Source organism: Vitis vinifera, chromosome 19 (assembly GCF_030704535.1).
Source record: "Vitis vinifera cultivar Pinot Noir 40024 chromosome 19, ASM3070453v1".
Taxonomy (NCBI): domain Eukaryota; kingdom Viridiplantae; phylum Streptophyta; class Magnoliopsida; order Vitales; family Vitaceae; genus Vitis; species Vitis vinifera.
In genome coordinates this window covers 25,332,269-25,351,557 of record NC_081823.1, presented here as the reverse complement: position 1 = coordinate 25,351,557, position 19,289 = coordinate 25,332,269, and the positions used below count along the sequence as shown (strand labels likewise).

Here is a 19,289-nt window from a genome sequence, read left to right as displayed (position 1 = left end):
AAATAAAAAAAATTCAATAACCCTACCTTAAACCTTTACAATGATTCCATGGATAGTTGATTAATACATACGTCTCTTTTCTACATATTTTTCGTACTTCAATTTTCTTTGGATCCTCAAGATAGTACAAGATCCCAATTATTTTTGTCATGTACATTCGAAATTTTTATCGGTTTTTGTGTTGATTTAGCACATGTGATTGTTGGAGAGAATGGTAGTTGAGATGTGGAATGGTAGTCAATGATGATCGATAAGCTTGGCAATGTTTGACTTAGTTCAAACTTATATCATATATATTTGCATGGGAAACAGATGAATTGAATGAAGGGTAGGGCTCATGATCAACTACCTATTTAGTTATTCTTTCTGCTTCTTCTTCTTCTCCTACTGCTGCTTTGGTTCACCTCAAGAATCTCTTTGCCCTTCTCTTCCAAATTAAACCTCAATCAAAAGCTTTAGTACAAGCATATTCTTCTTCTTCTTCTTCTTCTTCTCCTGCTGCTGCTTTGGTTCACCTTGAGAATCTCTTTGCCCTTCTTTTCCAAATTAAACCTCAATCAAAAGCTTTAGTCCAAGCATATTCTTCTTCTTCTTCTTCTGAGGCTGCTCTCCTATATTTGTAGATAGGTAAGCTTCAAAGCTTGGTTTTTCTCCCTTCTTGTGGGTTCATTCTTAGGTTTCTCACTGTTAAAAACATTCCATGGAAATTTGAATACATACTGCTGTAAAACTCATGAAAAAACTAGACCCATTTTATTTATTTATTTTTTTGTGAACAAGGTTGTTTAGATTGAGCACTATGTTAATAGATCTCACTGTCTGATCCTTTTTGATTGATCTCCCTGATCTTTGCCCTATTCATCTTGTAGATCCTTTAGGGGGCCTATTTTCTAAAAAGGTTTTTGTTTTTAGAACAAACAACAGTTTTTTAATATTTGGCAAGTTGTAGACTGGAACTAGCTTTTGAAAATTCATTCTAAACATAGAGTGGTTTGTTTGAATAAGTTTAAGGATTTTTCACATATTTTTTGTAGAGTGTTTTGAAAAATAATCTAAAAATAAGGAGAATAAGTTGGAAAATTTTGTACTATTTCATAAGTGTACAGTATCTCGAGCAAAAAAAAAAAAAAGAAACTTTTATATTTGGGTTCTCAAAAAGAAGTTTATTCCTACCTATTAAAGGCTGTCAAACAGAACCTAGCTAGCTAGTTTTTGAGAAATACAAAAATGGTAAATGATGGTAAATGAGGTGCAGTGCATAAAAGTTGCCAGTAAAACAGACAAAAATGCTGACCATGGATTGTTTGGTATGGAAAGTGTCAAGGGACATGTTTTGCCCTTTTGCTTTCATTTTCCATGCAGAAAAGTAATTGATGTGCAAAAGAGAAAAAGTAGAGTAGCTTTAAGCTGATGATCTTTTCACAATATACATGGTACAGTGAAAGGCTTAGTACACTTGGAGTAGATGGCCTCTAGTATAAGTTTGTAACAGTTCAACTTTTGTTAATTTCCTTCCACTTAGGATTTGCCCTGATAGTTCTCTTCTTGATATGTATGGAAGTTGGCAAGTATGAAGAAGAAAAAAGGAGAGCCCTTCATTTAAACAATTTTTTTTTTTGCCTTGTATTTGGAGAGGAAAGTGTGTACACGAAAACAAAGTAATGGTTGCAATTATTAAGGTGGGTCCTAGGCCTTTATCCTAGCCATCAGAATCTGATCTTGACCCTTTTGTTGCCACTCCAGATGGCTGTTACTTCATAGACAGCATAAAGCTAGGATACATGCGGGACCCCTCAACGTCACAGTTTGAGAGCAGGATATATTATTGCTAGCTGATGAGGTGGGGTCTCATTCACGTGAATCCATAACTTGGAACCTACATCATTGTCATTTTTCTGTTGAGATGAACACTTTTTATATATGACAAGTGAATCAGTCAAAGAGGATCAGAAAATTCAATGTTTTATTTATCTTGAGATCTGCCAAAGGTTATTATAGGAGGATGGTGTTTCTTCAATCCCCATGTTTATAGAAACCCATGAGTAATGGGGATCTTCATAATTGCAGCACAAGGTTGTTGGTCATGGCAATTCAAAGAATGATCAATTTTCATGTACCCCATCCATCTTTCAAGGTAAGAAAAGGCATTCCCATATCTTTTTTATTTATTTTTATATATTTTTGTTTTGGGTTTGTACAACAAGTACTCCTCCATATTTCTGATTTTTTCTTGCTTTTTGTCCATGGATATAGTTACCCTGCAGAGTTCATAACTAGCAGTGGAGACATGGGAAGTCTTGGTAGTTATTGAATCAAAAGAGAATAATGGCAAACAACGAGCTAAGGATCCCTCTGCAGACCCCAACGACTGGGTCATCGAGCTTCTTGAAGGCTTGCTTCAATGGCACAAATGCATTCCTAGGTGAAATTGAAGTTACTACTTCCCTTGTTGCTTGAGCACTTCATCTAAACATGTATCATATTCGCTTGTTTGAATCCCTCAGGAATTGGGCTTCTGACTGTTCCTTATGCTCTCTCAAGTGGGGGGTGGCTGAGCTTGATCCTCTTCTTCTTGATCGCCATTATGACCTTCTACACCGGGATTTTACTAAAGCGGTGTATGGAGGCTGATCCATCCATTAGAAGCTACCTTGATATAGCAGAGCGAGCCTTTGGGATGAAGGGGAGGATCATAGTGATGATCATCATGAACTCTGAGCTCTACCTTGTTGCAATAGGGCTTTTGATACTGGAAGGGGACAACTTACATAAGCTATTTCCAAAGTTCATGATCAAGCTCGGGGAATTGACTGCGGATGGAAGACAGTCGTTCGTTTTGATCACTGCCCTCGTCATTTTCCCATCAATGTTGCTAACTGATTTGAGCATACTGTCCTATGTCTCGGCCACCGGTGTGTTTTCTTGCCTTATCATCCTCGTCTCCATTTTCTGCGTGGGTCTATTCAACGGCGTGGGGTTTCATGAAAAAGGAACACTTCTGAATGTCAAGAGCCTTCCTACTGGTGTTAGCTTGTATATCGTCTGCTTCGCGGGACATCCCGTTATCCCTTCCATATACACTTCAATGCGGAACACCTACCAGTTCAGTAAGGTAAACAACTGCAAACGATCAAAATTGTTCGATCATTGCATGATTGTTAGTACTACAGAAATGATCAAGAAATAAATCACATGATCCTACTCAACTATAGTTTTATTTGGGTTACTTTGTTGATTGATTTGCAGGTTTTGTTGTTTAGTTTTGTCCTAACGACTTTCACCTACCTAGCAATGGCCATGGTGGGCTACCTTATGTATGGGGACAGCGTAGAATCACAAATAACTTTGAGCCTGCCAACCAGTAAAGTCTGCGCAGAGGTTGCAATATACACCACTTTACTTATTCCAATTACCCGATACGCATTGATGGTAACCCCAGTAGCGACTGCCATTGAAGGCGGGCTTTCAGAAAACTACAAGAATCAGAGAACTGTTAGATTACTCATAAGAGTAGGATTGCTGATTAGTACTGTTATCGTGGCCTATGTATTCCCATATTATGAGTCCCTAATGGCCATTGTTGGATCAATTTTTGTTGTTTCGGCTTCTTTTCTGCTCCCTTGCCTGTGCTACTTGAGGATTAATTCTGATTTGAGATGGGGTTGGAACTGTGAGCAGATGGGGATTGTGGGGATACTTGTATTTGGAACTCTTGCTGGGGTTTTAGGGACTTATTCATCTGTTTATGATCTTGTAACATGATCAATATTGTTTCTCAAAACGGACTGTTAGTTTAAGTACTGCTAATACTTTGAAGATGAATGCCGAAACCTTTTTGTGTTTTAACTTCATTTAAGATATCAGCGTCTATGTATGGCCTTAATGTGCCATTGCTGAAGCATTCAGAATGTGGAAAGCTCTTAGGTTTCTAATCATGAACAAGGAAGAACATATTGGTTTTCATAAGGTTATATTAATAGATTTTTACGAATGCATCAACTAAAATTTTGACAAAAAAAGCTGACATAAATTGATCAAAACTCATAAAATGACGGGTAAAACTCAAAAATAAGGATAAAAAAGTAATAATATATAAATTGAAGTTGTTTTAAGAAAAAAAACTGATATATATATATATATATACAAACTGATATATATATATATATACAAACTGATAATATACCGAATTTAAAAACACGGTAAAACTAAAATGATAATGCATTGAATTTGTACATATGGATGAAAAGTACATAAGTATTTTTATTTAAAATTATTGATGATTTTATTTATAAATTTATATTTATCCAGTATTTAATTATTACACAAAAAGATATAATAACATAATTAAAATTAATTTATTTATAATAATTTTATTTTAATTAATTTATAATATTTATGACCATGATAGCATATTTGGTCCAGTGGTCGAGACCATAGATTTCAGACTTGTGGTTTTGTGGTTTGGGGTGTTCCTTTCATAGCTTTAAGAGGACGAATCCCATGAGGGAAAGGCAAAACCATCACAATTGATATGTCGATTGGGCTTGATTATCATGATTGATACCTGGGCTGGGCTTTTGTCCATCTCCCAGGACCACTACTGAAATTAAGAATTTTGACATTAAATGAGAAGAACGATGTTGATGTGGGATCGAAAAAATGAGCGATCATTAATAGTTAGACTTTGGGAAGGCTTCATTTCACTCTAACAACTGCATACATCAATATCCTGTCGTGGTTGAATTGCCTCCTGTTTCTTTAAGAGCCATTTCAATCACTAAGGACCACTAGAGATTTAATGTGGTAACCACTTTATATGTAATGTAGAGTCTTTTGGGCATTGTAGGAAGCACTTTTAACTTAAAAAATGTTTTTAAAAGAAAAAATCAAGTATTTGACAAAAATTTAGGAAATATTTTAAAAATTTTAAAAAATAATTTGTTGTGGTTTTTAGAAAAATACTCGATATGTGATTTTTATAAAAACACTTGCAGAGAAAACAATTTCACTAAAAATACTTTAAGTATAAATACTATTAAACGCACTTATAATAAACGACTAGAAAATAAGCTACCACCCGAAAATTATAGTACGTATTCAGAAAGAAGAATCTCATTAACAATCTTTTATCAAACCTCCTAATATTTCCCCACAATCCTAGCTAGACTATTCATATGGTTTCCTTGTACAATATGTCAATATTGTATCTCCTTTATGGAGAATTGAATACTTTTGATAATGTCCATTTATTGCTATTAAAACAATTGCATAAAGCATGTACAATGATCCAATGAATACATGAAAATTTTCCACCAAAAACTTTGCCTACATTTATCATGGAATCAGATCTTTGAATGTTCCAAGAGCGTACAATTGATCCTAGCTATCTCCTCTTTCTCTTTCCTCCTTCGTTGTCTTCTTCATGTTCTCAACCACAATGGGTAGCTTCAAATCAACCCAAAGCTCTCCCGATAGAATAACCAACATTCTATCCTCAAACAACCTTTTTTGTTATAAACATCTCCACCTAAATACCAATGAAATTCACTCTTACAAACTACTCTTCATGGTTGGTTCAATTTGATTCTATACTATTTGACTATGATCTCCTCAGGTTCATCAACGAAACCAATACCTGTAGTCCAAGTATAATTAGAAAAGGAGACAAAGAAGTTTCCAACTCAAGTCGGTTGCAATGGATGCATCACTTGCATCATTGTCAGAACAAGTCACATTGCTTATGACTCCTTCCAAGTCATCTTGTGAGGCATAGAATTGACTAAGAATCTTTAAGCCAACAAAAGCTACTCTCAAGTAATGGGATTGAAAGAAAAAATTACCTTATTATCTCACAATTGACTTTGTTTTAGATTACCTCATGAATATTAGAAGTCTTGCAGATGAGTTGACCCTTATTGATGCTCCAGTCCTTAATGATAACCTTGTTATTCATACCTTTAATGCCAATCATCGAATTCAAGGAGATCTTAACAATAATTCATGCAAGGGACTCTATAATCTCCTTTGAGGAACTCTATGAAAAACTCATTGAAGATGGGTCCTTCCATAAAAGAGAAGACAACTGTTCTAACAAATCCTCCTTTATCGTCAATAGCACACGTCTCAACAAGAACAAAAATATGCAACAACAAGCAAAGAAAGGTGCCAACAACTCAAACAATTACAACTAATATTTCCAAAACAATGGGTAGAAAAGTGGTTGTAACAACACTGATCAAAATGAAAATAATTACAACATCATATGTTAATTTTGTGAGAAACATGATCATTCAACTCACCAATGCTACTTGGCAAAGGAAATGCCACAATATGGCTCTCTGTCTACCAACCATGTCATCACTAACTCCCATCCTTCCTCAAATTAGATCATGGACTCAAAAAGATCCCACCATGTAACATAGGACCTGAATAACCTCTTCTTACACCAACCTAATGAAAGGCTTGATGACATTGTCATTAGTGGTGGTACAAGACTTAATATTTCTTACGCATTGACTCCTGCACCTTTTTATTTCTACTACTTCATTTTTGCCCTCAAATCTCTTGTGTGATCCTTCTATTCAATATAATTAATTAAGTTTTAGTTTCTCAAATTTGTCATTTTAATAAAACTTCTATTGAATTTTTCTTTATTTTATTGTGAAGGATATCATTATGAGGGCATTTCTCGCTTGAGGTTAGAGCAAGAATAATGTATATGAATTTCCAAGCTGGTGTGATATTGCATTGGTAACCAAACAAGCACTCATAGGTGTGAATGTTAGGATAAAACTCTTAAAAGCATGCTATAGTGTCATAAACTTTTGGATTTTATTATATATTAATAAAATTCTAGTTTACTTTTATCTATTTTATTTCTATGCAATATATTTTATAAGCACTCTAACTTGCATCTGTTCCATTGTACATGACTTGAGTGTATTAGAAGTTATATGAAAGATTCAAGTCATAAGTTCCTTACAAGTGGGTGACTTGTTCATAGTCAGTTTGTGGGCTTAGGTAATCCATTAGAAGCTATAGTGCAATATTTCTTAATTGAAAGGATAACAAGTCTTGACCATTAGGATAAGTTTCTTATAAAGAGTGCATTAGTGTATATAGTTACACATTAGACATAATTTATGGTGAATCATGACATAAGACTATCAAATTGTTATGATTTCATCAAGCCGCATCATTGTGTTATCTCTCAATTTTGAGAAAATATTAAACTTATGCTAAAATTAACAATGACTTTGACTTACGGATGAGATCATAAATTGATCATATATTTCTTATGGATTGTGTCATTGTTGATGAACTCTCCAAAATAATTCTTCATTTTCTTCCTCTTCTACTAACTCATCCTCACGACCTTTTACCTCAGGAAGCTATCCTCATATGATATTGATAGAAATATAAATGATCACTCGTTTATAAAACCAAAATTTGAGCCCAAGCACTTGTATCATGCTAGTAAACACCCATTGCCTACACAATCTTTGAATCTCCCTGTACTAGTCAAACTTTAAGTGGAGAGAAGCCATAACTAATGAAATCAATGCCATTATTACAAATCGTACATGAGAATTGGTTCCTCATAGTCTTTGACAAAACATCACAGGGATGCAAGTGGGTCTATAGGCACAAACTAGTTGCTAAGAGCTTCCACCAAAAGGCTAGGCATAAACAACATGACACATTCAACCTGGTGGTTAAACCTACAACCATTCACCTACTTCTAACTGTTGCTCTCAGTCGGTGGTTACAAATTCATCAATAGATGTTAGCAATGCATTTTTGAATGGTCGTATTCATTCACCTACTTGTCACAACCACTCAAACTTCATTGATGACACCAGGCCCACTAATATATGCCACACTACATAAAACCCTTTATGGCCTCAACTATGTCCCACAGGCATGGTACAATGAGTTCAAAGATTTTGTCATTTCCTTTGGCTTCACCAATTGTAAATTTCTACATAATTTCAGTGGCATTACAATATACTTTCTTGTGCATGTAAATGACTTTATTGTCATGGGAAACTCTGATACTGTTATTTGAGAATTCATTCAGGCTCTTGCCTTTAAATTCTCTAACAATGACCTTAGCGATCACTCCTTCTTAGGCATTGAGGTTGTTCCATCATCACAAAAGTTATCATAAAAGTAAGCCTTTTGTTGATGCTACTTTGTATTAAAGCATTGTAAGTGCCATGGAATATTTATCATTGATGTGTTTGGATGTGACTTATTTTGTCAATAAGCACGCTCAATACATGCATTCTCCCACACATTCCCATTAAACAATTGCCAAAAGACTTCTTCGATATCTCTAGCACACATTCATTATGGTCTTACACTCTGCTGTTATCATCCTCTCACAATTATTGTCTACTCCAATGTTGCTTGGGTAGGAAATCGGGATGACTTTACATCAATATCGGCTTGTGTTAGTTGTCTTGGTGCTACAATTTCTAGGTGTTCTAAAAAGCAAAGAACAGTGGCTCGGTCTTCCATGGAAACTGAATATTGGGCCATTGCTTCCATTGCTGCCAAATTAACATGGATTGATTCTCAATCTTCTATTTCCAAATGAAACATGTTTCCTTTAACTATCATTTTGTTAGGGACAAAATTGTTGTCATGACATGCTAACTGTTTCCTATGTTTTCTCACACAATCAACCAGTTGATGTCTTTACAAAGTCGTTATCTAAGCAACATTTTTCATCTTTATGGTTCAAGATTGATGTATCTAATGGATCCACCATCTCATGAGGGCATACTAGGAAAGAAGAATCTCATCAACAATCTTTTGTTGAATCTCCTTTTTGGAGAATTGACTTTGGTTCATTTCAATTTATTTTGTTGTACAATTGATTGTATAAAACATGTACAATGATTCAATGAATATGTGAAAAATTTCGACCAAAAACCTTGCAAGCATATATAAACCAACTATGACAAGGCAAGCTATGGACAAATGAAGCTGGACTGTCAACTGTATTTGTTTACATTCTATTTTCTGCTTTATCTCATTTCAAGCATTGCACAAATTGTGATGAGGTATCCTATGTATGCAATGGTAGCTAGTCTAAAACAAGGCAATAATTCCTCCTAAATCACTTCTTCTATTTTCATTTTCATTTTTTTGTTTTTTTTCCATCATGTCCTTTTCCTTTCCTTTATATGCATGCTGGAAATTAATTGACCAACCTCTTGGTATTTTTAGTTTAATGAAGTGATAATTATAGAGAAGTCTCATAACAAAATAGTGTATGAAACTAATGACATCAACAAATAAGTTAATTATAGCCAGACAAAGAGGTCTTAGCTAGGAACCAAACTATGATAACTTGTCTCAAAAGAATAAATATTGGGAAATAATTCAATAATGCATATCAAACTAATACTTAACATGTTTTGAATTACTAACCTCATAAGTTGTCAGAATGAAATTATGACAGAGTTACTCCATTGATAAAAAATGTCAGTGGTCCTCCTACCCAAATTTATTTCCATGTACCAGAGTAGGAGAAAATGATAAGAAGCATTTAGTATTCAGCAGTCCTTGAGTACGATACTCAAACATCAATTCAATGTTTTTATATATACATGGATCTGCCTTCTCTTTTTACAATTTCTTCTTTAATTTGAGTCCAAAATTTCAGAGGTTTCTGTAACAAACCATATACCATGATTTCTGAACAATGGGAACATCTCTCATAATGGACTTGCAAGGGAAAAACAAGTTTTTCAGTATTTTACTCATGACCTCTGCGTTGTCCTTCTCAAAGCGCCACAAAAATCTTCGGTCGAGTGCACATCTTCTTCTTCTTCTGCTGACGCTACTCGGGTTTATAGCTTATTGTAAGCATGTTGAGACTGCCCTTTTATCTTACTAGGTAAGTATGCCTTGATGATTAACTCTTGTGGATTCACTGTGTGAGGATATTCACTCAATTCTAACAGTGGAGTTGATTAGATTTTGTGAACCATGCATTTTAAACTTACATCTAGCTGGTATATATCAGTTATAATGTTGAATATGTCTAAATCCATTTATCAATGATAGGTTTTAGGAGAAACCCACTTTAATTTGTCCTCAAAATCTTTTGCATTTCAACATGCTTTGCAGGTAATCCCATCTTCAAGAGGTACAGCAACAGCTGGTTGATTTTCATAGAAAATTAGACAAAGATGTTTACTAATGCTCCTTCCTTCAAGGTAAGAAGTTAAGCCAATCTGGTTTTTTTTTTCCTCTTCTTTTCTGATGGTCCGTATAGCAGCTTCTTGTGCTGTGTATTCATTTATATTTTCCCCTTATCTCCCTCTTTTACTTGCATGAGAGAAGTTATTTATGGAGAGTTCATAAGAAGTGAAGATACAGATACTAAACTGAATAGAAAACAATGGCAAACAATGAGCTAAGGATCCCACTGGCACGAACCACTGGATCATCAAGTTTCATTAATGCTTGCTTCAATGGCATAAATGCATTCCTTGGTAAACTCAGAAAAAAAATTGCTATCTCTATTCTTTCTTTTGGTTTATGGACACATAATTGTTTGCACATTTTCATTTCACAGGAATTAGTTATCTAACAGTCCCTTATGCCCTCTCAACTGGAGGTTGGTTGAGTTTGATGCCGTTTTCCTTAGTTGCAATTATGACCTTTTACACTGGAATTTTACTAAAACGATGCATGGAAGCCGCTGATCATCCATCTATTACTAGCTACCTTGATATTGCAGGGCATGCATTTGGTACAAAAGGAAGAATCACAGTCATGATCATTATGAATTTGGAAATGTATCTTGTTGCTGTCGGGCTTTTGATACTGGAGGTTGACAACTTGCGTAAGCTATTTCCAGAATTCATGATCAACCTTGGGGAATTAACAGTAGATGGAAGACAGTCATTTGCTATAATCACATTCCTAATAATCTTGCCAACAATATTTTTAACCGACTTGAGCATTCTCTCCTATATCTCTGCCACTGGATTTTTTTCATGCCTTGTCATCCTTGTCTCCATTTTTTGTGTCGGTGCATTCAATGGTGTTGGCTTTCATGCGAAGGGATCGATACTGTTAAATGTGGACCGCCTACCTATTACAGTTAGCTTGTATATTGTTTCCTTTGGTGGACATCCAGTCATCCCTCCAATATATGTATCAATGCGAGACCGCTACCAGTTCAGTAAGGTAGAAAATTACAACATTATTCACATTACTTTCTCTCTTGTTGGCCAGAGACTATCTGCAATTTTCTTAATAAATACTCCATGGATTGATCTCCATCATAACAAATAATCAACTTTGATTGGAAGGTCTTAGTGTGTTCATTTTTCAAAACCGGCTTCTAAAACTAACTACTTCTTTGCTGTTTCATTCATGGATTTGCAGGTCTTACTATTCAGTTTTGTTCTTGCAACACTCACCTACATGTCAATGGCCATAGTAGGATATCTAATGTATGGAGACAGGGTTGAATCAGAAATAACTTTGAATCTACCAACAAGTAAAGTTAGTGCAAGAATCGCAATTTATACGACTTTAGTTATTCCAATCGCCAGATATGCATTGGTATTAACCCCAATTGCAACTGCCATTGAAGGCGGGATTTCAGAAAATTACAAGAATAAGAGAGCTGTTAGATTATTTATAAGAGTAGCATTGCTGTTTAGCACAGCTATTGTGGCATATTATTTTCCCTATTACGAGTCCCTGATGGCAATTGTTGGATCAATTTTTGTCGTTTCGGGTTCTTTTCTGCTCCCATGCTTGTGTTACTTGAAGATTTCTGATCTCAATTGGGGTTGGAACTGTGAGCAGATAGGCATTAGGGGGATAATTCTATTTGGAACATTTGCTGGGGTTTTAGGGACTTATTCATCTATTTCTGAACTTGTAAGATAATGCTTGATCAGTGCTTGAAGACACTCTAATTCGCAAACTAGAGTACTTGATATATGCATATTGTCCTTTCATCATATCTCCTTTATCATCCCCTATTCATGCTGCAAAATGGAGTTCTAGTAAACTTATTTCGAAAACAATTTTTTATTTAAAAAAAAAATAATCAGAAAACACGTTTGTCAAACAGAAAACATTTTTTTCTACTCTTAAAAACAAAAAATATAATATTTTTAGAGAAAATCTTTTAGTTTTTTTTATTCATTTTCAATTGTACAAAAAATGGAAGAATGATATTTAAAAACCCTACTCAAAAACTATTTTTTGGAATTATTTCGAAAATATTTCTCAAACGGAGGCTTAAAAAAACAAGAGTGCTGAGCGTATAGCCTAGAATGGTCTTATGCAGCTCCATATACCACCTCAATTTTGACATGGTCCTCTTGCAAGTGAGATCAACAAATAAAAGGAATAAACCCCATACAGAAAATAGAACAAAAAATTTGATAGGTTAACAATCAGTTGACCCAAAAGATTGTAGATGACAAGTCCTATATTTCCATCTGCCCTTCCTCACACTGCTCTTTATACCAATATTCTTCTTTTTTTTTTTTCTTTTTTTTTTTTTTTTAATTCTCTGACAGATGATATTCTCATTTTTGGCTTGACCTTGAACTACCCCTCTTAATGGAATCAGAAAGGAACTCACGCACCATTAGCTAGACTGGAAATTAAGAATGGCAGATAGCATGCAAGGCAGCTGAAAATGTTGAGGGAGATGATAAGATAGCTTGGTAATATGTGTCCCAAGAACTTAATATCCAGATGAACCATGCATTTTAAATGATGATAAGATTAATAATGAATATAAAAGAAGGTGTCTCTTTTATATTTAAAAAGCCACTTCTAATGACCAACATGCATGTTGAAAAGTACTAGTAAAAGATGGCCTTAATATAATGAAAAAAAATTGAGGAATCAACCATCGATTCCATCACATGTTCATAATCAATTAAGGACTTTCCACAATTTCTGGATCATGCCCACTTCTTCATATTTTTTGCTATTGGCTCGAAGCAGTGTGGCTTAATTTTTTTGCTTCATGACCTCCCTCACATGTATATATTTTATACACTTTGTAATCAAAGAAAATAGAGCAACCATTTCATCAAAAGGCCATTGTTTATAGAGAGGATAATCCTACCTTAATTTTTCCTCTAAATCCCTTGGATTTCAACAAACTTTGCAGGTATGCTATGCTAAACTCAGAAAAATTGCTTCCTCTACTCTTTCCATTCTTCCTCATTTCTTTGATCAGTTTATAAACACAATTATTTCACATGTTTTAATTTCACGGGAATTAGTTATTGCATGAGCTTTTCCATGGGAAGTTCTACAAAAACCATGTATGGAAGCAGCTTATCATCAATATGATAATGTCTCGGTAGCTTCTTACAAAATTGATTTTTGTAAGAATCATCTACCCATTGTTTGTCTATGATTCACTACTTCAAGTGATTAAGAATCGTAGATGACATTTGGAAAGCAGTTGAAAAGGTTGAAAGGTAGATGATAAGCTAGATTTAATTGTTTTTTTATGTTATTTTTGTTTTTCCATGCCTCGAAAGCTTCAGTATAAGTGTATATCGATCTTCTTTGATCTTCTTCTGCTGCTGATGCTTCAATACTTACAATGATGTAGAGGCTGTCTTCTCATCATTATAGGTAATAAGCTTCAGTAGTCTTTTGCTTCAATTTGTAAGACTAGCTACTGGACTGCCACCCAAGTTACAGACTCTACAGCTCCTTAGGTTCTCATCAGCCATGTATTTTGATTCTTGTATTCCACTGTCAAAAGCTAGGTACAGGTACGTATATTTATGATGTTGAATCTCGGTGTGTCTCCATTCTCTATATTGAACTCCAAATAATGTGAAAAGTCACTTTAGAAGAACCCCACTGTCATTTTTCCTCAAAATCTTTTGGATTCACATGCTTTGCAGGTAAGTAATATCTGATCTCACAGCAATCTAGGGAAAGATGCCAGTTTCTTCATACGTAAGAAATCAAGCAAATCCCCCAGCCCCAGCTCCACCCACTCCCCTCTCTTTTTATATATTTCTTTTCCATTATACGGTGCATTTGACACTTCTTGTGCTTCCCACTCATTTGTATTTTCCGCTTATCTCTCTCTCTTGTACATGCATGTGTAAATTAAGTATCCATCAAGTAGACACGAAGATACAAACTATATAGTTAAGTGTGCTACTAATTCAAATATAGAATTTACCCAACCACATCTCCTTCCTTCTGTTTTTCCTTTTATATGGTACATACAACAACTTCCTGGGCTTCCCATTCATTTGTATTTTCTGCTTATGTCTCTCTCTCTTGTCCATGCATGTGTATGGTATCCATCAAGTAGACACGAGGATACAAACGGTGTAGTTAGACATGAAGATACAAACGATACAGTTAAGTGTGCTACTAAATCAACTATGGAATAGTAGCAAAGAATGTGCTGAGGATCCCATTGACTTAAGTCAACAAGTGCTCAAGGAAATAAAGGAGTGCTGAGGAAAATGGTTGTATGTTTGTCTTAAGCTATGTTTAGTTCGGGAAAGCTTGTGGGAAAATGAGGTGCAGATAATCGAAATGTTCACCAGGTGCAGCACCAGGTCAATTTTCATAGCAATTTAGAGAAAAGATAAATGTCTATCCGGCTTCTTTCAAGGTAAGAAGTAAAGACAATCCCGTTGCTTCTGACCATTCATTCATATTTTCCACTTCTGTCCTAATTTCTTGTCCATGCATCCATATATTTAGTTATCCATGCAGAGACAGTTCATAGAAGTGGAGATGGGAATCTGTTGATTAAATGCAATATTAAATCAAAAGAAGACAATGGGGATTAACGAGCTAAGGATCCCTCTGATTCGAACTCCTGGCTCATCAAGTTTCATGAAAGCTAGTTTTAATGGCACAAACTCATTCCTGCGTAAGCTTAGGGACATGGTCACTTCTTTCTCCATTTTTTCCTGTTTCTTCTATTCCTTCATGAGTAATAGATAAGGGTTTTTGTTGCTTGTTTTGACATTCACAGGAATTGGTTTTCTAACAATCCCTTATGCCCTCTCAAGTGGAGGTTGGTTGAGTTTGGTGCTCTTCTTCTCAATTGCAGCTATGACCTTTTACACCGGGCTTTTAATAGTGCGTTGTATGGAAGTTGATCAATCTATTTGAAGTTATTATGATATTGCAGAGCGTGCATTTGGTATGAAAGGAAGAATGATAGTCATGTTTATGATGAATGCAGAGATGTACCTTATTGCAACAGGGTTTTTGATATTAGAATGTGACAACTTACAAAAGCTTTTTCCAGAGTTCATGATTAAACTTGGGGCATTGACACTAGATGGAAAACAGTCATTCGTTATAATCACAGGACTATTACTTTCACCATCAATGTTGTTAACTGACTTGAGTATGCTCTCCTATATCTCGGCCACTGGAGTATTCTCTTGCCTTGTCATTGTCGTCTCCATCTTTTGTGTTGGTGCATTCGACGGTGTTGGTTTTCATGCAAAAGGAAGTGTTCTGTTAAATCTCGATACTCTTCCTACAGCAGTTGGCTTATATATTGTTTCATTTGGTGGACACCCAGTCATCCCTTCAATATACATGTCTATGTGAGATTCCTGCCAGTTCAGTAAGGCTGAAACTTTAACATCATTCATTTTACTTACACCTTATGAAAAAACTATTTCTCCGTGGTTGCCTAGAGATCGTCATGTGATCGATTTTCTTATTTAGTCTGTGTAGTAATCTCCATAGAAACAGTTATATAAACTGCTTAAAAATATTATTTGCAATTGACATTGTCGAAAGCCTGAAACTGATACATAGAGGCAGTTGCTGCCTGCTTTTTCTTGGTTTACAGTCAACTTATACAGCAAGGTCTTAAGAATAGACATCTAAAACTGTTGGTCTTTTGTGTTTATTGATCTGTCTTGATGTTTAGTTTTGTTCTGGCAACTCTCAACTACATGACAATAGCGATATTGGGCTATCTTATGTATGGAGATGGTGTTGAATCAGAAATTACCAACGAGTAAAGTTAGTGGAAGAGTTGCAATATAAACAACTTTACTTATTCCAGTTACTAGATATTCCTTGTTGGTAGCCCCAATTGCAACTGCCATTGAAGGTGGACTATCAGAAAAGTACAAGAATCAGAAACCGGTGAGATTGCTCATAAGAGTAGCATTGCTGATCAGTACTGTTATTGTGGCCTATGTCTTCCCATATTACGAGTCCTTGATGGCCATTGTTGGGTCAGTTTTTGTTGCTTCGGCTTCTTTTCTGCTCCCATGCTTGTGCTACTTGAAGATTTCTGATCTCAATTGGAATTGGAACTGTGAGCAGATGGGCATTGTTGGGATAATTGTATTTGGAATTTTGGCTGGGGTTTTGGGGACTTATTCATCTATTTCTGAACTTCTAACATAATGCTTGAGAGGGAAAGAGTACAGCTTTTGTCTTGAGAAGGAGAAGTCATAACTTTGAAGTTTTGAACTTAGTGTTTGTAGCTTTGATTCAAGCTGTAGCCACTAAACTAGAGTTCTTATGCATGATATGACCCAAGTTCAAATAGCCCGCCCCACCTCGTTTAGCTTTTTTTAATTTAATTTTTTTTAAAAAAATTTACTTTTAAATTTTTTAATTATATTAAAATAAATATATTTTATAAATAATAAAATTATTATATTTTTTATAACTTATTTTATTAAAATTTTTTTATTATTATCTATATATTAAAAATAGTAAAATAAAATTTTAAATTAAATTAATTTTAAAATTTAAATTAAATTTAATTTTATATGTAAACGAGACGGGACAGGACGGGATGGGACAATACCTGAACCCGCCTCAGGTTTAAAAAAAATCTCATACTCATCCCAAACCCGTTTATTAAATTTAAATCACATCCCATTAGGGACGGGTACCCGAAAAAACCCGTCCCGTTGCCTTCCCTATCTTTAACCTACCCATACCCACCAAATGATCACTCGTTTATAAAACCAAAATTTTAACCTAAGCACTTGTATCATGCTACTAAACACCCGTTGCCTACACAATCTTTGAATCTCCCTGTACTAGTCAAACTTTAAGTGGAGAGAAGCCACAACTAATGAAATCAATGCCATCATTACAAATCGTACATGAGAATTAGTTCCATCTTTGACAAAACATCACAGGGATGCAAGTGGGTCTGTAGGCACAAACAACCATGACACATTCAACCTGGTGGTTAAACCTACAACCATTCACCTACTTCTAACTGTTGCTCTCAATTGGTGGTTACAAATTCATCAATAGATGTTAGCAATGCCTTTTTGAACTATCTATTCATTCACCAACTTGTCACAACCACTCAAACTTCATTGATGACACCAGGCCTACTAATATATGCCACGCTACATAAAACCCTTTTATGGCCTCAACTAAGCTCCACAAGCATGGTACAATGAGTTCAAAGATTTCGTCGTTTCCTTTGGTTTCACCAATTGTAAATTAATACCTTATTGTTTCTACATAATTTCAGTGGCATTACAATATACTTTTTTGTACATGTAAATGATTTGATTGTCACGGGAAACTCTGATACTGTTATTTGAGAATTCATTCAGACTCTTGCCTTTAAATTCTCTAACAATGACCTTAGCGATCACTTCTTCTTAGGCATGGAGGTTGTTCCATCATCACAAAAGTTATCACAAAAGTAAGCCTTTTGTTGATGTTACTTTCTATTAAAGCATTGTAAGTGCCATGGAATATTTATCATTGATGTGTTTGGATGTGACTTATTTTGTCAATAAGTCGCTCAATACATGCATTCTCCCACACATTCCCATTAAACAATTGCCAAAAGACTTCTTCGATATCTCTAGCACACATTCATTATGGTCTTGCGCTCTGCTGTTATCATCCTCTCACTATTATTGTCTACTCCAATGTTGCTTGGGTAGGAAATCGGGATGACTTTACATCAATATCGGCTTGTGTTAGTTGTCTTGGTGCTACAATTTCTAGGTGTTCTAAAAAGCAAAGAACAGTGGCTCGGTCTTCCATGGAAATTGAGTATTGGGCCAATGCTTCCATTGCTGCCAAATTAACATGGATTGATTCTCAATCTTCTATTTCCAAATGAAACATGTTTCCTTTAACTATCATTTTGTTAGGGACAAAATTGTTGTCATGATATGCTAACTATTTCTTATGTTTTCTCACACAATCAACCAGTTGATGTCTTTACAAAGTCGTTAGCTAAGCAACATTTTTCATCTTTATGGTTCAAGATTGATGTATCTAATGGATCCGCCATCTCATGAGGGCATACTAGGAAAGAAGAATCTCATCAACAATCTTTTGTTGAACCTTCTGACCATAATCCTAGTTATACACTATTCATATAATTTCCTTGTAGAATATGTCAATACTATATCTCCTTTTTGGAGAATTGGCTTTGGTTCATTTCAATTTATTTTGTTGTACAATTGATTGTATAAAACATGTACAATGATTCAATGAATTTATGAAAATTTTCGACCAAAAACTTTGCAAGCATATATAAATGTTTGGGGTTAGAGGCAAGCTATGGACAAATGAAGCTGGACTATTCAACTGTATTTGTTTACATTCTATTTTCTGCTCTAGCTCATTTCAAGCATTGCACAAATTGTGATGAGGTATCCCATGTATGCAATGGTAGCTAGTCTAAAACAAGGCAATCATTCCTCCTAAATCACTTCTTCTATTTTCATTTTTTTTCCCATCATTTCCTTTTCCTTTCCTTTATATGCATGCTGGAAATTAATTGACCAACCTCTTGGTATTTTTAGTTTAATGAAGTGATAATTATAGAGAAGTCTCATAACAAAATAGTGTATGAAACTAATGACATCAACAAATAAGTTAATTATAGCCAGACAAAGAGGTCTTAGCTAGGAACCAAACTATGATAACTTGTCTCAAAAGATTAAATACTGGGAAATAATTCAATAATGCATATCAAACTAATACTTAACATGTTTTGAATTACTAACCTCATAAGTTGTCAGAATGAAATTATACCAGAATTACTCCATTGATAAAAAAATGTCAGTGGTCCTCCTACCCAAATTTATTTGGGAGAATTACCCAAAAGGGTGGGCTAGGTAGAACAATTATTAGAAAGGGTGACATCTTTTAATAATTCTTGGGGAGGACTTTAATAGGTTTAATATACCAAAACTGCACTTTAACTAAAACTTTTAAAATTCAAAGCATTTAAAGCACTTCACTTGATTTGTCAATACATTTATTGT

General features: G+C 34.8%; 3 protein-coding genes across 11 annotated transcripts; all 3 read left to right on the top strand.

Moving 5' to 3' along the window:
- Nucleotides 1-317: 317 nt before the first annotated feature.
- Nucleotides 318-3,822, top strand: LOC100258085 (vacuolar amino acid transporter 1-like). 3 transcript variants are annotated; one of them, XM_010646544.3, is made up of 6 exons: nt 318-627; nt 1,744-1,840; nt 2,068-2,134; nt 2,254-2,422; nt 2,505-3,112; nt 3,247-3,822. In XM_010646544.3, the coding sequence occupies exons 4-6, from the start codon at nt 2,326-2,328 to the stop codon at nt 3,760-3,762; spliced, it is 1,221 nt and encodes a 406-aa protein (XP_010644846.1). In that variant the 5' UTR covers nt 318-627; nt 1,744-1,840; nt 2,068-2,134; nt 2,254-2,325; the 3' UTR covers nt 3,763-3,822. The 3 variants fall into 3 exon arrangements, with proteins under 3 accessions (XP_010644846.1, XP_010644847.1, XP_002265140.1); XM_010646545.3 differs by lacking the exon at nt 1,744-1,840; XM_002265104.4 differs by having other exon boundaries at nt 1,744-2,134.
- A 5,818-nt stretch (nt 3,823-9,640) lies between these two features.
- Nucleotides 9,641-11,999, top strand: LOC100252952 (amino acid transporter AVT1I). Of its 7 annotated transcripts, none has more exons than XM_010646550.3 (5): nt 9,641-9,910; nt 10,144-10,232; nt 10,595-10,636; nt 10,760-11,211; nt 11,413-11,999. In XM_010646550.3, exons 4-5 carry the CDS (start codon nt 10,795-10,797, stop codon nt 11,923-11,925), a joined length of 930 nt encoding a protein of 309 aa, XP_010644852.1. In that variant the 5' UTR covers nt 9,641-9,910; nt 10,144-10,232; nt 10,595-10,636; nt 10,760-10,794; the 3' UTR covers nt 11,926-11,999. The 7 variants fall into 7 exon arrangements, with proteins under 7 accessions (XP_010644852.1, XP_010644848.1, XP_019072498.1 ...); XM_010646546.3 differs by adding an exon at nt 10,360-10,511 and having other exon boundaries at nt 10,595-11,211; XM_019216953.2 differs by having other exon boundaries at nt 10,144-10,511.
- A 3,241-nt stretch (nt 12,000-15,240) lies between these two features.
- Nucleotides 15,241-16,431, top strand: LOC100853528 (amino acid transporter AVT1I-like). The gene is made up of 3 exons (XM_019217068.2): nt 15,241-15,611; nt 15,944-16,033; nt 16,089-16,431. The coding sequence occupies exons 1-3, from the start codon at nt 15,241-15,243 to the stop codon at nt 16,429-16,431; spliced, it is 804 nt and encodes a 267-aa protein (XP_019072613.2).
- The last annotated feature ends 2,858 nt before the right edge of the window (nt 16,432-19,289 follow it).

What these genes read in the sequence shown, in the direction of transcription:
- LOC100258085 (XM_010646545.3), top strand. Translation starts at nt 2,326, where the DNA reads ATGGCAAACAACGAGCTAAGGATCCCTCTGCAGACCCCAACGACTGGG. An exon ending in TGGCACAAATGCATTCCTAG is followed by an intron (nt 2,423 to 2,504) that starts GTGAAATTGAAG and finishes TGAATCCCTCAG; the next exon opens with GAATTGGGCTTCTGACTGTT. An exon ending in ACACCTACCAGTTCAGTAAG is followed by an intron (nt 3,113 to 3,246) that starts GTAAACAACTGC and finishes ATTGATTTGCAG; the next exon opens with GTTTTGTTGTTTAGTTTTGT.
- LOC100853528 (XM_019217068.2), top strand. Translation starts at nt 15,241, where the DNA reads ATGTACCTTATTGCAACAGGGTTTTTGATATTAGAATGTGACAACTTA. An exon ending in CCTTCAATATACATGTCTAT is followed by an intron (nt 15,612 to 15,943) that starts GTGAGATTCCTG and finishes CTTGATGTTTAG; the next exon opens with TTTTGTTCTGGCAACTCTCA. An exon ending in GAATCAGAAATTACCAACGA is followed by an intron (nt 16,034 to 16,088) that starts GTAAAGTTAGTG and finishes TCCAGTTACTAG; the next exon opens with ATATTCCTTGTTGGTAGCCC.
- LOC100252952 (XM_010646546.3), top strand. Translation starts at nt 10,418, where the DNA reads ATGGCAAACAATGAGCTAAGGATCCCACTGGCACGAACCACTGGATCA. An exon ending in TGGCATAAATGCATTCCTTG is followed by an intron (nt 10,512 to 10,594) that starts GTAAACTCAGAA and finishes TTCATTTCACAG; the next exon opens with GAATTAGTTATCTAACAGTC. An exon ending in ACCGCTACCAGTTCAGTAAG is followed by an intron (nt 11,212 to 11,412) that starts GTAGAAAATTAC and finishes ATGGATTTGCAG; the next exon opens with GTCTTACTATTCAGTTTTGT.